The following is a 19,507-nucleotide window of genomic DNA, read 5'->3' on the forward strand; positions in this document are numbered from 1 at the left end:
TTTTGTGAACCCTAATGCTACACTCACAACATGTGAACATACATGATACTATTTTAATTTTAAAAAAAGCGTGAGGTTTTCTAAACACAACTTTAAGCTATTAAGATACATTTGACAACTGCTTCCAACAACTAAACGCAACAAATATCAAATATTCAATATAAGGCCAATTACACTGCTTCATTATTTAGCAGCCATGGCATTTTTGTGCTTCCTTGAATATTTTAAAACAGACTTAGCGATACAACTTAGATTACAGAATAAGATGTGTCCTTCAATAGCACTCCAGATTTCACTGCGCCAAAGAGCAACTTTCAGAGCTCCTCACAAGTGTTGCCAGACGGGAGCAGGCATTTACATTATTTGCTACTTATTACAATCTTGTACTGATAAAATTAACCAGACCACCCAAATAAGATAAGGCCCTTTTTACGGTTTACAATATACGTCTATATACGAACAAAAAAAATGGGTGGTGAGCAGAAGGTCTTCAATTGAGTTTCCATCTCACTTCCATTATTTCAGCAATTTCCTCTGCCATTTATAACCAGATGTACACAAAATGTGTTATGCATTGAATTGCCATGGGAATACTGTAACAGTGTAGTGTATCAGATATATCCATATTACATCCTACAAAGATATCTGTATTTATTATCCACGGGATTCCTGGTCTGGAATTCTCTTTGTGGCCTAGTAAGGTTTACCGTATTGAACCTAGAATCCCCAATGTGAAAGGACATGCTGAGTTCAGTTACTCTGGTAAATCCTGCATACAAAGGGAAGGGAGCAAGTTAGTTGGATTAAACTTGCAGGCAAGGGGCTTTTACAAATAAATGTGTTCCCCAAACAATGATGCAGGGACCTTCCACAAATCTGTCTTGTGCCATTCCTCTGTTATTCCACCTGGAAATGTATGAATAACTTGACCACTGGGCGTTTGTTCCTTTCATACACACTCTTACAAATTAAACTTCATGCCAACAAAGCCAAAATGTCTGAAGAACATGGACTATTGGGGGGAAAAAAATGAAAACGGATAACTATGGTCTCATACTGCCAGGGTGTAGGACAAGGAAGCAAGAACATCTAATATCAAGCAAAGACATCTAATGACAACTAAGTCACAAAAAGGAGAACATTTCAAAGAAAAGATGGATATTTATTTGTATATGTTCCAATCCTGGCGATATACTCCACCACTTGTGGCTTCACCCTTACAACAGTCAGAGCTAAAGAACACGTTCAGTCATTGTGGTGGAAATATTAATTAGAGAAAATGTATTCACTTTAGCCAAATGTATTTGTCCCCAACATCTTCATTGTATCCTTTTGCATATTTTTTTCCAGGCAGCTGCAAAATAAAATGGTGATAATTAGCGCTAAAGTATCACATGAGCCCTAAACATCCAGACACTTTGATTTTACATGTGTGGTCACCAAGTAACAATTCCCCATTTCACTTAATTTGTTTAGATACATATTACAAGTGAAGACAAAAGTGAATTACAGGCGGTCCCCTACTTAAGGACACCCAACTTACAGACAACCCATAGTTACAGACAGCCCCTCTGACCTCTGGTGAAGCTCTCTGGATGCTTTACTATAGATTGCAATAATCATCTGTAAAGTGTCTGTAATGAAGCTGTATTGATAATCCTTGGTCCCATTACAGCAAAAAATGTTTAAACTCCAATTGTCACTGGGACCAAAATTTTTTTTGTCTGGATCTACAATTATAAAATATACAGTTCCGACTTACATACAAATTCAACTTAAGAACAAACCTCCGGACCCTGTCTTGTACGTAACCCGGGGACTGCCTGTAGTCCAATATGGACCGAAATCTCTGTTATGAATGCCTGGTCTAATAAAAGGAAGTGACATTGCTGCTGCCTTTATTTACTACACAACCATTCATGAGAGCTATGCATAGTATATACGATATCATTAATCACTGCAATGCATCGTAAGGGTTTTCCCCTTTGTGATACATGTGATGAGTTGCCGGTTTAGTCTCACATTTGTGACTTTATGGTGTGCAACATTTAGTCCCAAATAGCAGCTCCCAATAGTAAGTCTGGGTCTATCATGCTCTGTTTTGGGACTAATTAGGCGCAAGAATGGAACAATTTCAGAGCCTAAAAGATGCAGAAGTTTAAAAAAAATCTGGGCTACAATAATAAAGATAAATAAGATAAATACGGCCACTGCATTAAATCCTTGAGGCAGAGAACTTTGGTACGCTGCTTGATTCTGCACCTAAAAAGTGTCAAATTGCAAAAAGTCACACAAAAAAAAAAGAACGAGAAAGCAATAGGAGCGGTACATGTCCCAAATAAAGTGCTACATCTTGCCGTCTCCAGAACCAAGAATCTGACCTGCTACTTCCAGACCAACATCAAAAGAAATGTGGGGAGATATATTAAGCAAAATGCCCTAGAATTCTGCCCTTATTTGCACCCAAAAAACTGTCTAACCTGTTATGCACCACATGTGTTTTAGAAACATTTTTATCATGCCAAGAGCAGGAAGTCAGTTATAAAATTAGGAGACTGATTTACAAAATATGGAGACTATTTTATCTGCATCAGCCACAGACATTAATCTGGACCATCTTGTCTAACTCTGCGCTGTGACATATAGATATTTTAGTACATCTGCCGCAGTGCTGAAGCTATGTGAACTGCGCGGCATATTTAAAAAAGAAAGGGCAGTCATTAGGGCAGTAGATGGTGTCAGACATCCAGATCCACGTGCACTACCATCAGCAGGTAAACAATGCAGAGACTCTACCTATACTCTGTATAGACACATTGGCCTTATAGGGACTTGATGCACATCCATAAGCACTTTAACCAAACCAAGGGCAAGTGCAATACAACAAATACAGATACCGGGTTGTGCAATATATCAATACACTCAGGGGTGTTCCCTTTGATGGCACTTTTTGTTAATATGTCAATCTGCATTGATCACCGATACATTTAAGCTACACCTGAACGTTGTAACTGATTATACCTGCTGGATCATGTGTACTGGATGCCTGGTATATACTGTCTCTCCAGCACAGACTGTTCGATCTTGTCCACACTTGTAAAACCCCCCCTTTCCCCTTTCCAAATTAATAAAAAGAGTGTCTTTGTAATATTGTGTAATTTCAATAAAAACCATAAATTTTAAATACTTAAAGGAAACCTACCACTTGAAGTGGCAGGTTTCTGATGGAAATACCGGGCACCAGCTCAGGGTGAGCTGGTGCCGGAGCTTATTTTCGTTAGTGTTTTAAACCGCGGTATCGCTGTTTAAAACACTTTTTAAACTTTATAGCCGGCGCAGGCAGGTACGCGCTCGGCGCTTACCGTGCGCACAGCTACATAGGAAGTGAATGAGAGCCGCGCGCATGGTAAGCGCTGAGCGCGTACCTCCCTGCGCCGGCTATAAAGTTTAAAATACCGATACCGCGGTTTAAAACACTAACGAAAATAAGCTCCGGCACCAGCTCACCCTGAGCTGGTGCCTGGTGTTTCCATCAGAAACCTGCCACTACAAGTGGTAGGTTTCCTTTAATAATCGAAATCTGGTCTTTTTGTGTATAGATGTAATATTATCTAATTGATACCGGATTTAAACGTAGTCCCACAACAGGGGATCATAGTGTAAAACGCTGAAACCCCAAGTGGAGGGGAGGCTATCCCCGACCCCTTCTCAACATTGTTCTTTTTGTTGTGGCAGTAGATGGGGATAGGCAATTCATATGTTAAGATCTCAAAAGAAAAATAAATAGTCTTCTTACATCTTGGAACTCGTAGTACAGCTTGTCGAACTCTAGTCCACCAACTGTGACTTCTGGGATGAAGATGGGCAGGTTGATGAGATTAGCAACTTTGGTTTTGTTTTGGACACTAAAATGAAGACATAAAAGGAAACAAATATGTAATAGGTACTCTGACCTGCCCTCAGCCATCCATATGGAGCTAGTACAAATAATTATACACAATACATAGAAGGCAAATATTTACCACATTCTGGGTTCCATGGCTCTGTGTAATACAGTGCAAATTGCTAAATGTACCTCAAAAACTACCGTACTCAAAAAAAATTACACTTCTTGAGTATCTAAAGCTGGTTATTAGTTTAAGCACAGCCAATGGTCTTTCTTTTCTGAACTAGTGAAAACTCAAAAGAAAATTTTGAAAATAAACCAGAAAAAAAAACAAAAAAAAAAAAACATAAGAAATGCCTTTTTAATGGAGCATGTTAAAATATAAAAACATTTTCATTTACCACCTTAGTCTTTAAAAGGGGTTGTCTGAGATGTATTTTTAGTTTACTATGGGCCCCAATGGGTACGTAAATAAACTCTGTATACTCATTTTTGCTCTGGTGCAGCCTGGTGTCAGCTACTGCCTCTGGCAGAGACCTGTAAGCTTTACGGTTAGTGGTGCTTCACCTCTGAGCTTTTCTCTACAGAAATCGAATGTAATGAGGTGGCTTCCTAAAACATAGTCCAAGTTGTCATGCCAAGTGCAGGAACTGTGCCAAAATTTCAAATCAAAAAGAAGTAATAAAATTGAAAACAGATTTTTTTTTTTTCAGCCACTGGGCGGCACAGTGGCTTAGTGTTTAACATTACAGCCTTGAAGTCCCATTACAGCGCGCAAGTCCCAGGGTGAAAATCTGGAAAGAGTTTGTATGTTCTCTCCATGTTTGCGTGGGTTCCCTCCGCTTTCCTCCCACACTCCAAAACATACTGGTAGGTTGATTAGATTGTAAGCCCCATTGGGGACAGGGACCAGTTTGGCAAGCTATGTGTGCGCTATATAAAGAAATTATTATAAGTGTGACACTTGCCGTGGAACTGAGTCTAAACAAATTTTTCCAACAAAAGCAAACAAGAGGAGCTGTGGCATAATTCAGTCTCGTCACAACCGTTAATCAGTTTCCGTGCTGGTTTCTTTGAATGCCATCACAAAAAAGTGCCCAGAACGGGTTGGTATTTTGCAGCACAGTTTAAATTTTTAAAGAATACTTTGCTGCTTTTAGTGCTTTACACTGCACAAGTTGATCAATACAATAAGAATTTACAGCAAATATCAACATGCTGCAGGTCAGGACTGCGGCAGCTAGTATAGAAATCAGAATATGGTCAGTATCAACAAAGAAGGGACACCTTCAGTGTAAACCACGGTAATTCTTTAAATCGGAGGGAATCGAAGAGGGTGTTTAAACAATCTTTCATTATTCCATTTAAAATCAAAATATGTTATATGTACACTATTTTGTTTCTTGAAACACTCAAAACGCTGTAGGCCATAAAGTTTTGACCAAACAATGGCAGTGGCCAGTTCCCTGTAGGCCCGGCCCATAAAGTAGAGGGTAGCCTGCTACAATCGCAAGAATTCAATTTAGGCATGATATCGGTTGACAGAAAGTAGAAACTTAGCTGACATTTAGTTTTCTTGTAATAGAAACACTCACAGCAAACGTAAATGATGATAGGTGACGTCAGTCTGTTCTGTCCATGGGGCTTTAGTAATTTTAACATATTCAAGGTCTTCAACAATCTGCAAGATACAAGAGTTTGGCATCCTAAGTATGGACAAGAATACATTTTTAGACATGGTACAATAACCAGAAAGGTAAAGGTATACAGGGAGGGGGGGGGGGGTAGCGTAAAATAAGCGTAACAAAAATAACAAAAACTAATTTTCCAGACTTTTCATTTATATCACTAAGCTGTCTATTCTTCTAGGGGCTGGCCGAATAATAGAGGGTAGCCCTCTATGTATGACTGTACACACATGGGTAGTCACCAGAGACTACATCCTTGAAAAAAGCTTTATTAACTTGTTTCCATTAAAACTGCAGCTCAATATTCTAAAATACTGATGCTCAGTAACATGTTGCCTGCAGACTGAACTACATATTCACTGTAACAGGTTCATTTCCTTACCTGATCAACATTTTGTGCTTCAGCAGCTGTGTACTGCAATACCTCTGAAGTCTCACTAGAATGAAAGAAGTAAAAATAAATCCTCCAGCCAATGGTATCACAGCCTTCTAGGAATTTAAAGAAGATGAAATCACCTAATCTTTGGGAGGAAGGATGATTTGTAGGCGTCTTCAATATTTTGTAAGTAGGATAGTTCAACCTTCTTTTCGGGAGCCTAGAAAAATAAATACATATGGTAGAAGACACTACAGCAGGACCTTAAGGACACGGCATAAAATGGCCTGTAGGACAAACGTTTTTCCCTGCTCAAATTCCAAAAGACATATACGTCTTATGCCCCCCATAGGCCGGCAATGGGCACATATCTCGCTATGGAGAGGGGTGGGGGCGAGCAGCGCTCACTCCCTCCTCCTCTCCCGCACTCCGACATATGCTCACCATGCTACGGTACAATGGGCACAAGTTAGTGTGAATGCAGCTTAAATTTGGTAGCCCCCATGAACGCACTGAACCAAAAAATAAAGGAGATCATTTAAGAAGTATCATTTGGAGCACACGGTGTAAGTTGTAAAAACTAAGCCCACAAAAAAGCGATGCAAATGCGTTTTCATGCCAATTTCACCACATTTGGAATTTTTTTCCAGCTTCCCATTGCACGGCAGAAAATACGCCCACACACAGCGCCGTACACTGCTAAAAATTTTGATTTTTGAAGGTGCAAGGCGAAAAGTGAACGAAAAAAAACGCTATGACGCGAAGGGGTTAATGAAAGTGTGAAAACTACATGGCAAATAATTTACATTTCCTTTTTCTTGTATTTTCTTGTATACGTCAGAAGCCGGGACATCCAGGTATATAGCTACATGTGGGGGCAGGAACTCATCGATGCTCACTTTCTTGATCTCATTATAATGATTTACACCTGAGGAAGACAATAAGGAAAGTATCTCACATCTCATTAACATTCATGCATTATGTCCGGCGCATCATGTGAACGTGGACAAGGCCTTGTTTCTGATGAGCGTGAAGCAAAGACTGTATGGTGGCAGTATTTTGTAGACCCAACAATGACACAGGATGAACCTTCAAGACTCATAGTTATATAAGATGCATGGAGTCGGTACTGTAACAATATTGTAGTACAGAGCTATATTTCCGCATGGATTTAGGGACTCCGTGTATTGTAAATAGATACGATAGATGGAGTCCCGTCCATGTGAAATGTTAATAGATGGAATATGCTCATCTAGCCTCAAATAGGCTGATGTGTGGTCCATTGTTTTCATAGGAGGGGGGTGTGATTAATGTTAATATGTTTTCAAGCCCAGTCTACATAGTATTGCTAGGGGTTGTAATGTGCCACCAATGTACTAATAAAAATATATATTATGCTAAATGAACTCTAAAACCATTTTCACATTTCGTTATCATTTCCATATGTCCTCTGTATCTTATTTGTGCAGGTCTACACACAGCACACCCACAGGGCAGCTGTCCTAAGCATCGGTTAAAGGGGTTGTCCACTTTAAACACATTCTAGCAAATAATTGATATTGTGTGTGTACTAAAAAGGTACAAGAATTTCCGGTATACTTTCTGTATAAATTCTTCATGGTTTTTCAAGATCTATGCTTGCTGTCATGCAACAGGAAGCTTCATTGTTTATTTCCGGAAGATAAAGACCAGTCCTTGGTCATGTTACACAGGTGCACAGCTCGTTTTGACACACTTTAAACAAAGCTATGTGATGCCAAGGAGCCGTGCACCTGTGTGACATCACATGACTGAGGACCTGTGTTTACAACAAAAAGACAGCAAGCGGAGATGTGAAAAAACAAAGAATTAATACAGAAAGATTCACTAACAATATTATTTACTAAAATTGTGCTTAAAGTGGACAACCCCCTTAAGCTTAAACTCTCTGCTTCCTGTTTACTTCTCGAATAGCTGACCTGTTCCAGAGCCAAGGCATAGGTGCCCCCCCCCCCCCCCACCCGATGTCAGAATGGTGAAAGGGGCCACTTTAGGGCACTTTTAGGCAATCCTAAGCATATTTATTAGCTGGACTTTACTCACATTCTTTGCGGATGTATTTGCTTTTGTACATGGCATCAAGGAAAACGTGATCACTGAAGGCTGATCGCTCCAAAATCACCCCCTGACCTGAGGAAGAAATAAAACAAAAGATATTAACATTGCATTCTTCTCTCATATAAAGTAACCTTGTTCTTACATCATTTATTGGAACGCTCAAAAGATCTCTCCCCCTAAACTGGAGAACCCCATTATACAAGCAAGCTGTCCCAGAACTCAGCTGCAGGTAGCTACTCTTCACCGCAGTACGACTGAGAACGCACATGGAGGTTCAAAAGTGGCACTCCTTTGCTTCTAATGAAGATAAAATAAAGTATTTTTTTAATTTAAAAAAATATATAAAATGTAATATAAAATATATATGGGATGCAAGAGTAGTAGACACTCCTGCAGCGAGCTTCCATACTTATTACAAAGGAACCTATCTAATCGGTAAGCTGATGTCATGATATAAAACCATCTGATCATGGTGAGCAGATGTCTCACCGCACACGGAAAATACAGGACATGTACTATATTTCACCGTGCTACCGGGCCAGACACTCACTTCTCCTCTCTCCTAAATTAAATAAAATTCTGTAAATTTCTAAACGTAATTCAAGCGCAAAGGGGAGGAGTTACTCCCAATGTATTCACCCAAATACAGGTGCATTCATTATAAATGCATGTGTATTTCGGAATAGGTTTTCCCTTTGGCACTTGAATTTTGTTTCTTAACACAATAACCCACGTTTGTTAACGTGTTTGTGCCAGTTTTCTGTCTGACTTTGCACTGAAAAGAACGTGTAAACTGCTTGCACATGTATTTATAAGGTGCCTGCGGCAGTTTTATGTTGCGGCTGCACTGTGTCCAACAAGACAGAAAAAATGTGCACCTAAAAGGGGTGCGTTAGTGTTTAGTCGTTGTTTGTGCCACAATTTTGCAGCATTTACTAAGGGCACCCCAAAAAAAGGTGCACCCTTCCCGAGCAGGAAGGGTCACCAGATTAATGAAGACTGGCCTCCAGTTTTGATAAATCTGCCACACTTTGCACAGGCAAACTGCATTAATTTAGATTAATGTGGGCCATTATGTGAAAACAGCCTTAGCCATAAGTACTCTCCATACCCCAACTTATCAGCGGATTGTAGGGGACACCACTTCAGTGAACACTAACAAATGTACAGAGCTGTGACTGGTAAACATTGGTGCAGTCTAAAATAAAAAGGGATTCTCTGCTTACCGATTCCCTGAATTAAGTGAATCCATTAACTCCATAGCGCAATAAGACGTAACCTTACGTCTTGCTGCGCATGGGGGAGTATGAAGAGGGCTCACGGGCTGAGCCCTCTTCATACTCACCGGGCATTTGCTTCATAATGAAGCAAATGCCCGTCACTATCACCCGCGATCGGTGGAAGCACCGGTGTTAACCCTCTGATCGCCGCCGGCAAACCCTTTGATCGTTGCCACCGCGCCGCCATCTTGGCTCCGATCATCGCTTCAAGTGACTTCATCGGGGAGCGGCGATCCGTTGTCATGACAGCCTCGGATCACACAAAGATTCGAGGCCATCATGATCTCGGCTATCTATTATAATGTGCGATTTGCACATTATAATAGATGGTGAGCAAAATCCCCATATACTGCCGTACTGTAGTATGGCAGTGTATGGTAGGATCAATCAGACAACCTAGGGTTAAAGTACCCTAGGGAGTCTGAAAAATAGTAAAAAAAATAAATTAAGTAAAAAAAAAAATTATATTAAAAAAACATAAAAATTAAAATCACCCCCCTTTCCCTAGAACTGATATAAATATAAACAGTAAAAATCATAAACACATTAGGTATCACCGCTTCCGGAAATGCCCGATCAAAATATAATAACCGTTTTTTACTGCGTTTAACCCCATAACGGAAAATAGCGGCCAAAGTTGCAAACGGCATTTTTTGCCATTATGAAAAATAGAAAAAATTCTATAAAAAGTGATCAAAAGGTCGTACAGTCCTAAAAATAAAAGCATTGAAAACGTCATCAAAAGTCGCAAAAAAATGACACCACCCACAGATCCGTACACTAAAGTATGAAAGAGTTATAAGCGCAAGAAAATGGCAAAATGAAGAATTTTTTTTCTGTACAGGAGGTTTTAATTTTTGTAAATGTATGAAAACATTTTAAAACCTATACAAATTTGGTATCACCGTGATCGTATTGACCCAATGAATGAAGTAGACTTGTCATTTGGGGCGCACAGTGAAAGCTGTAAAAACCAAGCCCATAAGAAATGGCGCAATGTTTTTTCATCATTTTCACTGCATTTAGAATTTTTTTCCCAGTTCCCAGTATATAGCATGGAATATTGAATATTACCACTATGAAGTGCTATTTGTTATGCAGAAAATAAGCCGTCACACAGCTCTGTACATGGACAAATAAAAAAGTTATAGATTTTTAAAGGTGGGGAGTGAAAAATAAAAACGCAAAAACAACCCCTTAAGGACCCAGGGTTTTTTCGCTCATTTCTCGCTCTCCACCTTCAAAAAATCCATAACTTTTTCATTTTTACGTGTACAGACCTGTGTGAGGGCTTATTTTGTGCGTAACAAATTTTACTTTCCCGTAATGTTATTTATTATTCCATGCCGTGTACTGCGAAGCTGAAAAAATATTCCAAATGTGGAAAAATTGTGGGCTCAGTTTTTACGACTTTGACTGTGCGCTCCACATAACACCTCAGCTTTATTCTTTGGTTCGGTGCGATCGCGGTGATACCAAATTTATATAGGTTTTATTGTGTTTTAATACATTTTCAAAAATTAAACAAATGTGTACAAAAAAGAAAAAAAATGTTGCCATCTTCTGAAGCTAATAACTTTTTCATACTTTGGTGTGATTTTTTGCGAAATGAGCCAACGTTTTCATTGCTACCATTTTGAGGTCTGTGCGACATTTTGATAATTTTTTATGTGATCTAAAATGGTGTAAAAGTCGCATTTCTGACATTTGGCCACCATTTCCCGTCTCGGAGGTCACCGCCGGCATTTTTATATTTTGATAGATCGGGCATTTTGGGACGCGGCGATACCTAATGTGTCTGTGATTTTTACTGTTTATTATGTTTTATATCAGTTGTAGCGAAAGGGGGGTGATTTGAGTTTTTAATATTTTATTAATTTTTTTTATTTTTTAAACTTTCTTTTTCTTTTTTTTCCCCAATATTTCTTAGACCATCTAGGGTACATTAACCCTAGATGGTCAGATCGCTCCTACCATATACTGCAATACTTCTGTATTGCAATATATGGCATTCTTGCAGCTCATTCATTACAATGAGCCACTGGCTCATTGTAACGAATCTGCAGAAGCCATTAAGCCTCGGGTCAAACGAAGACCCGAGACTACCATGGCAACCGATCGCCGCCCCCCGATGACGTTCGGTTTGCCAACCTGGGCGATTTGCTATGGTCCTATCCAGAGATATTTATATCTCTGGACCCAAGGATGCTAGAGCCTAAATAGACATTTCGGAATGATACTACAGAAACACAGGTTCCAGTAATGTATTTGCCCTTGGGCTGAGATGGACCATAACTGTCCCTAATCAACGTACTGGTCTTATGAGTTTTATGGCTCTTTGTCTCCCGTTTGAAAATTGTAGGCAAAATCAGCTGACGCCCCTAGAGACAATGCGGCTACAGAGATCCTTTGAAGGCCAGACACCCACCGTGTTAGGCAACACTAGCTAGCTCCATTAGACTAATTACGCCGAGGTTGGGAGGGAAGTGAGGGATTTGAGTACTATAAGGCCTCCCTCCCCCTGGTCATATATATCAAACACCTATAACAAAAAATCTCCTCTTTAAAAGATATGTCTAGTGTACCTGTGCTCAGCAGATGGTTAAGGGCCTCGGAGTACTGCAGCATACGCATACAGAACAACCAAATCTGAAAGCGGTAGGAGTTCCCGTCTTGACATTTGGGGTCCTCATAGAACTTATCCAGGCTGCAAAGGCCATAGAACTTATACGGTACAACGGACTCATCACCAGTAAGTTTCTGTAAATAATTCTGTCCGGCCTCTGGCATATACTTCATACCTGAGTGAATAAAGACAGTTCACATTAGAAAAAAAAGGAACTATTTTGCTCTGTTCAACGTTAATGGCAAGATGGAAATGCAACTTTTTGTAATGCCAATGTCAGCATTCTGAATCATCAATGCAGTTTACATAAATTCACATTACCTGGCTCCCTGCCAGCAGTGTGTTGCAAGTCCTGGAGGAAGGGGTTGGTGGTGCAGCCTGTGTGTGTCCGTGTCAGTCTTCTCTCCTCCAAAGGCATGCAGCTCCCTCACCACTCCCCATGGTGGGGAGGAGAGGAAAATGAGGCAACACAGGCTGCAGCTCCTGAAGTTATTCAGAATGCCGACAAAGGCATTTTTTAAATCAGTATAACATAGGCTCCTGGAACCTGTCACCAGCTAATAATCACATCACCTGGTGACAGGTTCACTTTAATAGTCAAAATCAATGCGGGGATGTATTATAACAGATGTGCCAGTTTTTTGTCTTCAAAATGTATCATAACTGCTGCAAATTTTAGCAACTTTTATGCCATTATGTTTTTTACATCAACCACCTTATGCCAGATTTATCAAGTGAATCAAGATGTGCTAGACAGATTTATAAGGTGCGACATTTCAAAAATTCACACATTTAGGCACACATCCAATCCGCTCCCTTACTGGAGTAGAAAAATACAATAAATATATGATAAATGTGTTGTGCAAAAGACATATACAAACCTCATAAGACACTAACTTCTTAACTTAAGATTCTGCCTAATGATACTTCTGCCATAATAAGTAGCTCAATAGTTAAAAAGAAATAAACCATTACAATCAAGCATGATAAACCAGATTACCAAAGGCACAGTGACTGGCAATCTTCCTATATTTGTTATCATTGGGCTCCATCCTAAAAGCAATTTTTAAAATTATACCAATGAGCCTGACAGATTCCTGGGGGCGTTATCAGAGACCCTCTCCGCAACAGCTTCACTGGCTGTTACAGTGTGCAGGCGCACTTCTTCCCCTCTCTCACTGCTCTGAAACTTCCTCGGCTGCGAGATTCCAATAGGCAGAGGGGGAAGGTAAGACAGTGCAACAGCCTGTGAATAGGGATCTATGACTAAGTGCCTCTGGATTATCATGCTTGAATTTGATGGTAGATTTCCTCTAAAATCAAGAAAAACAAAAGAGTTGCAGTGTAAGTGCCAAAACACTCAACCATACTCTGTCTGTGAATCCCAGAGTGTGCGGTCATCGGATTTAATGGCTTGAACACTTTGCTGGGGTTACGAGCGCTAGCATCATACCGTACATGATCATGCCGAGTAAAAGGTGACCCGAGTATAAGATGGGATACCTAATTTTACAAAAACTGGGAAAACATATTGACTGGAGTATAAGCCTAGAGTGGGAAACACAGCCGCTACTCTCTAATAAAAATGTACGCAGCAGAGTGCCCCCCGTAGTGTAATGGCTACAGCAAAGTGCACCAAAAAAAGGTAGTATTCACCCTACAGCATCCTCCATCTGCCGGATTCTTAGCCAGCTGACGTTATAGTTCTGTGCCGGCATATGGCATAGATGTGCATCTGCCGGCACAGAACTATGACGTCAGCAGGTGGTGACACTGCCGTGTCTTAGTTTCTCTGCAGGCAGATCATATAAGACATATATACTCAAATATATATACAGGAGTTATATATGTTGCAAGGAGATGCTAAATAACCTCTGGACAACAACGCCCAATCATGAAAAAGGAGGGACTCCTTGCATCATGTATAACTAGGATGCCTGGAGTCCGGTGTTCGGTTTTTTAAACCAAGCACAGTCGTGCATTTAATTTTGAACCCAACTTTAATCCAGGGCTCTCTCACCCAGTTTCTCAGCCAGGGCCTGAGCTAGTTTCCCTTTGCCAGATGCCAAGTTTCCATCAACCGTGACAATCTTGCTGTTAGGTCCAAACTTTTTGGTGGTTCTCTCCCCCAGCATGTACGCCAGGTAGCCATATTTCAGACCGTGCCTTGAGCTGCCATGGAGCTGAGCCTTTGATCATACAAACAAATAAGAAAAAAAGAACTTGTTAGTCAAAGGTGGATTTCCATCAGTAGGGGATAACATCATTTATTCCTGCACCCAAGAACTGTGCATATGAGACCACCTCTCCATTGAATGGACTGAGGGAAATAAAATACAGCACTCCCATCAAACACAACAAAAGTGAACAAAACTGGTGCCCATGCTTGCTTCTATTATCAGTATGATGATGCAATGATGGTATTTCCAATAGATGTGTTATCTAGTATTGTAATCCTGTCTGTGATGCAACAAGAAGACCCCTACATAATTAAGCTCAAACCACAGGAGGACAACACCCATGACCCATCCGTATTTTTCACGTTCCCATGTAGTTCTATGGGAAGGCATCTGTCATACATACAGGCAGGGATAGGACATACTGATGTCACACTGACAGTTTATTATCAATGGATGCGTTTTCAATAGATCCATGCGGAGGCTGCAGAAAACTACAACCTGCACAGGGATCTGTTGAAAACACATATGCATGGGTCCATTGATAGTACAGTGCCAGCGTGACATCGGTTTAAAAACTGAGAGCACTGTGTAGATCCTACTATGGCACTGACCTTTATATGTGTATACTACAGCACTGAGCACACTGATTGCTATATATGTGTATACTACATCTCTGAGCACACTGATTGCTATATATATGTGTATACTACAGCTCTGAGCACACTCACTGCTATATATGTGTATACTACAGCTCTGAGCACACTGATCACTATATATGTGTATACTACAGCTCTGAGCACACTGATCACTATATATGTGTATACTACAGCTCTGAGCACACTGATTGGTATATATATGTGTATACTACAGTTCTGAGCACACGCACTGCTATATATGTGTATACTACAGCTCTGAGCACACTGATTGCTATATATGTGTATACTACAGCTCTGAGCACACTGATTGCTATATATGTGTATACTACAGCTCTGAGCACACTGATCGCTATATATGTGTATACTACAGTTCTGAGCACACTGTTCGCTATATATGTGTATACTACAGCTCTGAGCACACTCACTGCTATATATGTGTATACTACAGTTCTGAGCACACTGATTGCTATATATGTGTATACTACAGCTCTGAGCACACTGATTGGTATATATATGTGTATACTACAGTTCTGAGCACACGCACTGCTATATATGTGTATACTACAGCTCTGAGCACACTGATTGCTATATATGTGTATACTACAGCTCTGAGCACACTGATTGCTATATATGTGTATACTATAGCTCTGAGCACACTGATTGGTATATATATGTGTATACTACAGTTCTGAGCACACGCACTGCTATATATGTGTATACTACAGCTCTGAGCACACTGATCGCTATATATGTGTATACTACAGCTCTGAGCACACTGATTGCTATATATGTGTATACTACAGTTCTGAGCACACTGTTCGCTATATATGTGTATACTACAGCTCTGAGCACACTCACTGCTATATATGTGTATACTACAGTTCTGAGCACACTGATTGCTATATATGTGTATACTACAGCACTGTATACAGTGACAGCTCTGTGTGTATATACTACAGCACTGTATACAGTGACAGCTCTGTGTGTATATACTACAGCACTGTATACAGTGACACCTCTGTGTGTATATACTACAGCACTGTATACAGTGACACCTCTGTGTGTATATACTACAGCACTGTATACAGTGACACCTCTGTGTGTATATACTACAGCACTGTATACAGTGACACCTCTGTGTGTATATACTACAGCACTGTATACAGTGACACCTCTGTGTATACACTACAGCACTGTATACAGTGACACCTCTATGTGTATATACTACAGCACTGTATACAGTGACACCTCTGTGTGTATATACTACAGCACTGTATACAGTGACACCTCTGTGTGTATATACTACAGCACTGTATACAGTGACACCTCTGTGTGTATATACTACAGCACTGTATACAGTGACACCTCTGTGTGTATATACTACAGCACTGTATACAGTGACACCTCTGTGTGTATATACTACAGCACTGTATACAGTGACACCTCTGTGTGTATATACTACAGCACTGTATACAGTGACACCTCTGTGTGTATATACTACAGCACTGTATACAGTGACACCTCTGTGTGTATATACTACAGCACTGTATACAGTGACACCTCTGTGTGTATATACTACAGCACTGTATACAGTGACACCTCTGTGTGTATATACTACAGCACTGTATACAGTGACACCTCTGTGTGTATATACTACAGCACTGTATACAGTGACACCTCTATGTGTATATACTACAGCACTGTATACAGTGACACCTCTATGTGTATATACTACAGCACTGTATACAGTGACACCTCTATGTGTATATACTACAGCACTGTATACAGTGACACCTCTATGTGTATATACTACAGCACTGTATACAGTGACACCTCTATGTGTATATACTACAGCACTGTATACAGTGACACCTCTATGTGTATATACTACAGCACTGTATACAGTGACACCTCTATGTGTATATACTACAGCACTGTATACAGTGACACCTCTATGTGTATATACTACAGCACTGTATACAGTGACACCTCTATGTGTATATACTACAGCACTGTATACAGTGACACCTCTATGTGTATATACTACAGCACTGTATACAGTGACACCTCTATGTGTATATACTACAGCACTGTATACAGTGACACCTCTATGTGTATATACTACAGCACTGTATACAGTGACACCTCTATGTGTATATACTACAGCACTGTATACAGTGACACCTCTATGTGTATATACTACAGCACTGTATACAGTGACACCTCTATGTGTATATACTACAGCACTGTATACAGTGACACCTCTATGTGTATATACTACAGCACTGTATACAGTGACACCTCTATGTGTATATACTACAGCACTGTATACAGTGACACCTCTATGTGTATATACTACAGCACTGTATACAGTGACACCTCTATGTGTATATACTACAGCACTGTATACAGTGACACCTCTATGTGTATATACTACAGCACTGTATACAGTGACACCTCTATGTGTATATACTACAGCACTGTATACAGTGACACCTCTATGTGTATATACTACAGCACTGTATACAGTGACACCTCTATGTGTATATACTACAGCACTGTATACAGTGACACCTCTATGTGTATATACTACAGCACTGTATACAGTGACACCTCTATGTGTATATACTACAGCACTGTATACAGTGACACCTCTATGTGTATATACTACAGCACTGTATACAGTGACACCTCTATGTGTATATACTACAGCACTGTATACAGTGACACCTCTATGTGTATATACTACAGCACTGTATACAGTGACACCTCTATGTGTATATACTACAGCACTGTATACAGTGACACCTCTATGTGTATATACTACAGCACTGTATACAGTGACACCTCTATGTGTATATACTACAGCACTGTATACAGTGACACCTCTATGTGTATATACTACAGCACTGTATACAGTGACACCTCTATGTGTATATACTACAGCACTGTATACAGTGACACCTCTATGTGTATATACTACAGCACTGTATACAGTGACACCTCTATGTGTATACACTACAGCACTGTATACAGTGACACCTCTATGTGTATACACTACAGCACTGTATACAGTGACACCTCTATGTGTATACACTACAGCACTGTATACAGTGACACCTCTATGTGTATACACTACAGCACTGTATACAGTGACACCTCTATGTGTATACACTACAGCACTGTATACAGTGACACCTCTATGTGTATGCTACTCAGGGCATAGCAGCTCTGGCTTCCAATGACATCTGTCGGGGACGAAGCCTGTACTCGGAACATGCCAACATTAGCGCCAGTCCCCACTATGGAGTCCTACAGTGTAGGCCGCTCCTCACCACACAGAGGACGCCGGTTCTCCCGGTCACGGTCAGGCCACGGAGCAGCCTTCTCCCGATCATGTCTCTGCCCTTCCCGGGACAACCTGCGCCGGGGTCCTTACAAGAGCCGGCGCGCGAAGATGACGTCACGGGCCGGCCCCGGCGCCTGTTGCAAGTTCTGTCTGCTCTCGAGGGATGCTGGGAAGTGTAGTTTTTTGTTTGTTTTTAGCTAGGTGACGTTACCCTAGGTAATCTCATTATTATTATGTTATGCTCGCTCCCACACATTTGAATACTGCTGAGGTTGTGGCGAATTGTTGCTAAAGACCTTTTGCCATAGGTTATCGTGTTGCCGCCCGGCTAGTTTGTTTCTTAGAGGGCTTGTCCAATACGTTCACTGTTGATCTGTTTTTGTGGTATAGGCTGCATTACAAAAAGCATAAATTTTGTATAAAAAAATCTCAATTTAATTGCAGCATGAATTATACGTTACATATATTTTATGGGGGAGGAGACTTTCAATAAATAAATTAAACTGATTTTTATTTTTATAATGATAGGAAAATATGATGATGTATCAGGACATTCTCTATACACAACCTGCCACTAAAGTTACCTACACACAAACTGTTCTCGGGCCGCAAACAACAGATCCGTGATCCGTTTTTGTGCTCTGTGTGTCATCAGTATGTAATCAGTATCCGTGCCGTATGTCTGCAACAGGGGTCCATGTGTCGTCCATTTTTTTGGGATCTGCCCAAACCTAAAAGGATGGCAAATTATTTCACTAGCTTGTCCCAAACTTTTGAAGGGTGACAAGTTTTATAGACAACTAGCTGTAGCTCCCGGCGTTGCCCTGGATAGTAAATAACTGTTCTTAGCTATAACAAAATAGAATAGGTAAACAAAAAATCTTTTACATGTATCGATAGACTGTCTCAGACTGTCTCTTTCAGTGACTGCCTGTCTCTGGCTGCCAGTCTCTTTCAGTGACTGCCTGTCTGTGAACGGCAGTCTCTTTGAGTGACTGCCTGTCTGTGGCTGGCAGTCTCTTTCAGTGTTTGCCTGTCTATGGCCGGCAGTCTCTTTTAGTGACTTCCTGTCTGTGGCCGGCAGTCTCTTTTAGTGACTTCCTGTCTGTGGCCGGCAGTCTCTTTCAGTGACTGCCTGTTTGTGGCTGACAGTCTCTTTCAGTGACTGCCCGTCTGTGGCCGGCAGTCTCTGAGCTCAAATTTCATTTTCCCACAGCTGTTTATAAAATTACAGCTGATCTCTGTTTGGTTTCCACGGGCAACTGGAACAGTTTTACCTCAGACACATCTGATAAATCTACCTCTATCTCTGTGTCCCTATCCATCTTACCTCACACATAAGTTGCCTTCTACTCATTGCCTGTAGTAG

General features: G+C 40.5%; 1 protein-coding gene across 1 annotated transcript; it reads right to left on the bottom strand.

The window, feature by feature from the left end:
* Nucleotides 1-1,141: 1,141 nt before the first annotated feature.
* On the bottom strand, nt 1,142-18,283 carry NDUFA10 (NADH:ubiquinone oxidoreductase subunit A10). Its single transcript, XM_072121505.1, has 10 exons — nt 18,125-18,283; nt 13,974-14,142; nt 11,913-12,128; nt 8,033-8,119; nt 6,757-6,878; nt 6,091-6,170; nt 5,957-6,011; nt 5,482-5,567; nt 3,797-3,905; nt 1,142-1,354 (listed from the first exon to the last, which is right to left on the bottom strand). The coding sequence occupies exons 1-10, from the start codon at nt 18,185-18,187 to the stop codon at nt 1,286-1,288; spliced, it is 1,056 nt and encodes a 351-aa protein (XP_071977606.1). The 5' UTR covers nt 18,188-18,283; the 3' UTR covers nt 1,142-1,285.
* Nucleotides 18,284-19,507: the final 1,224 nt, after the last annotated feature.

This window comes from Engystomops pustulosus, chromosome 8 (genome assembly GCF_040894005.1).
Source record: "Engystomops pustulosus chromosome 8, aEngPut4.maternal, whole genome shotgun sequence".
Lineage (NCBI taxonomy): Eukaryota > Metazoa > Chordata > Amphibia > Anura > Leptodactylidae > Engystomops > Engystomops pustulosus.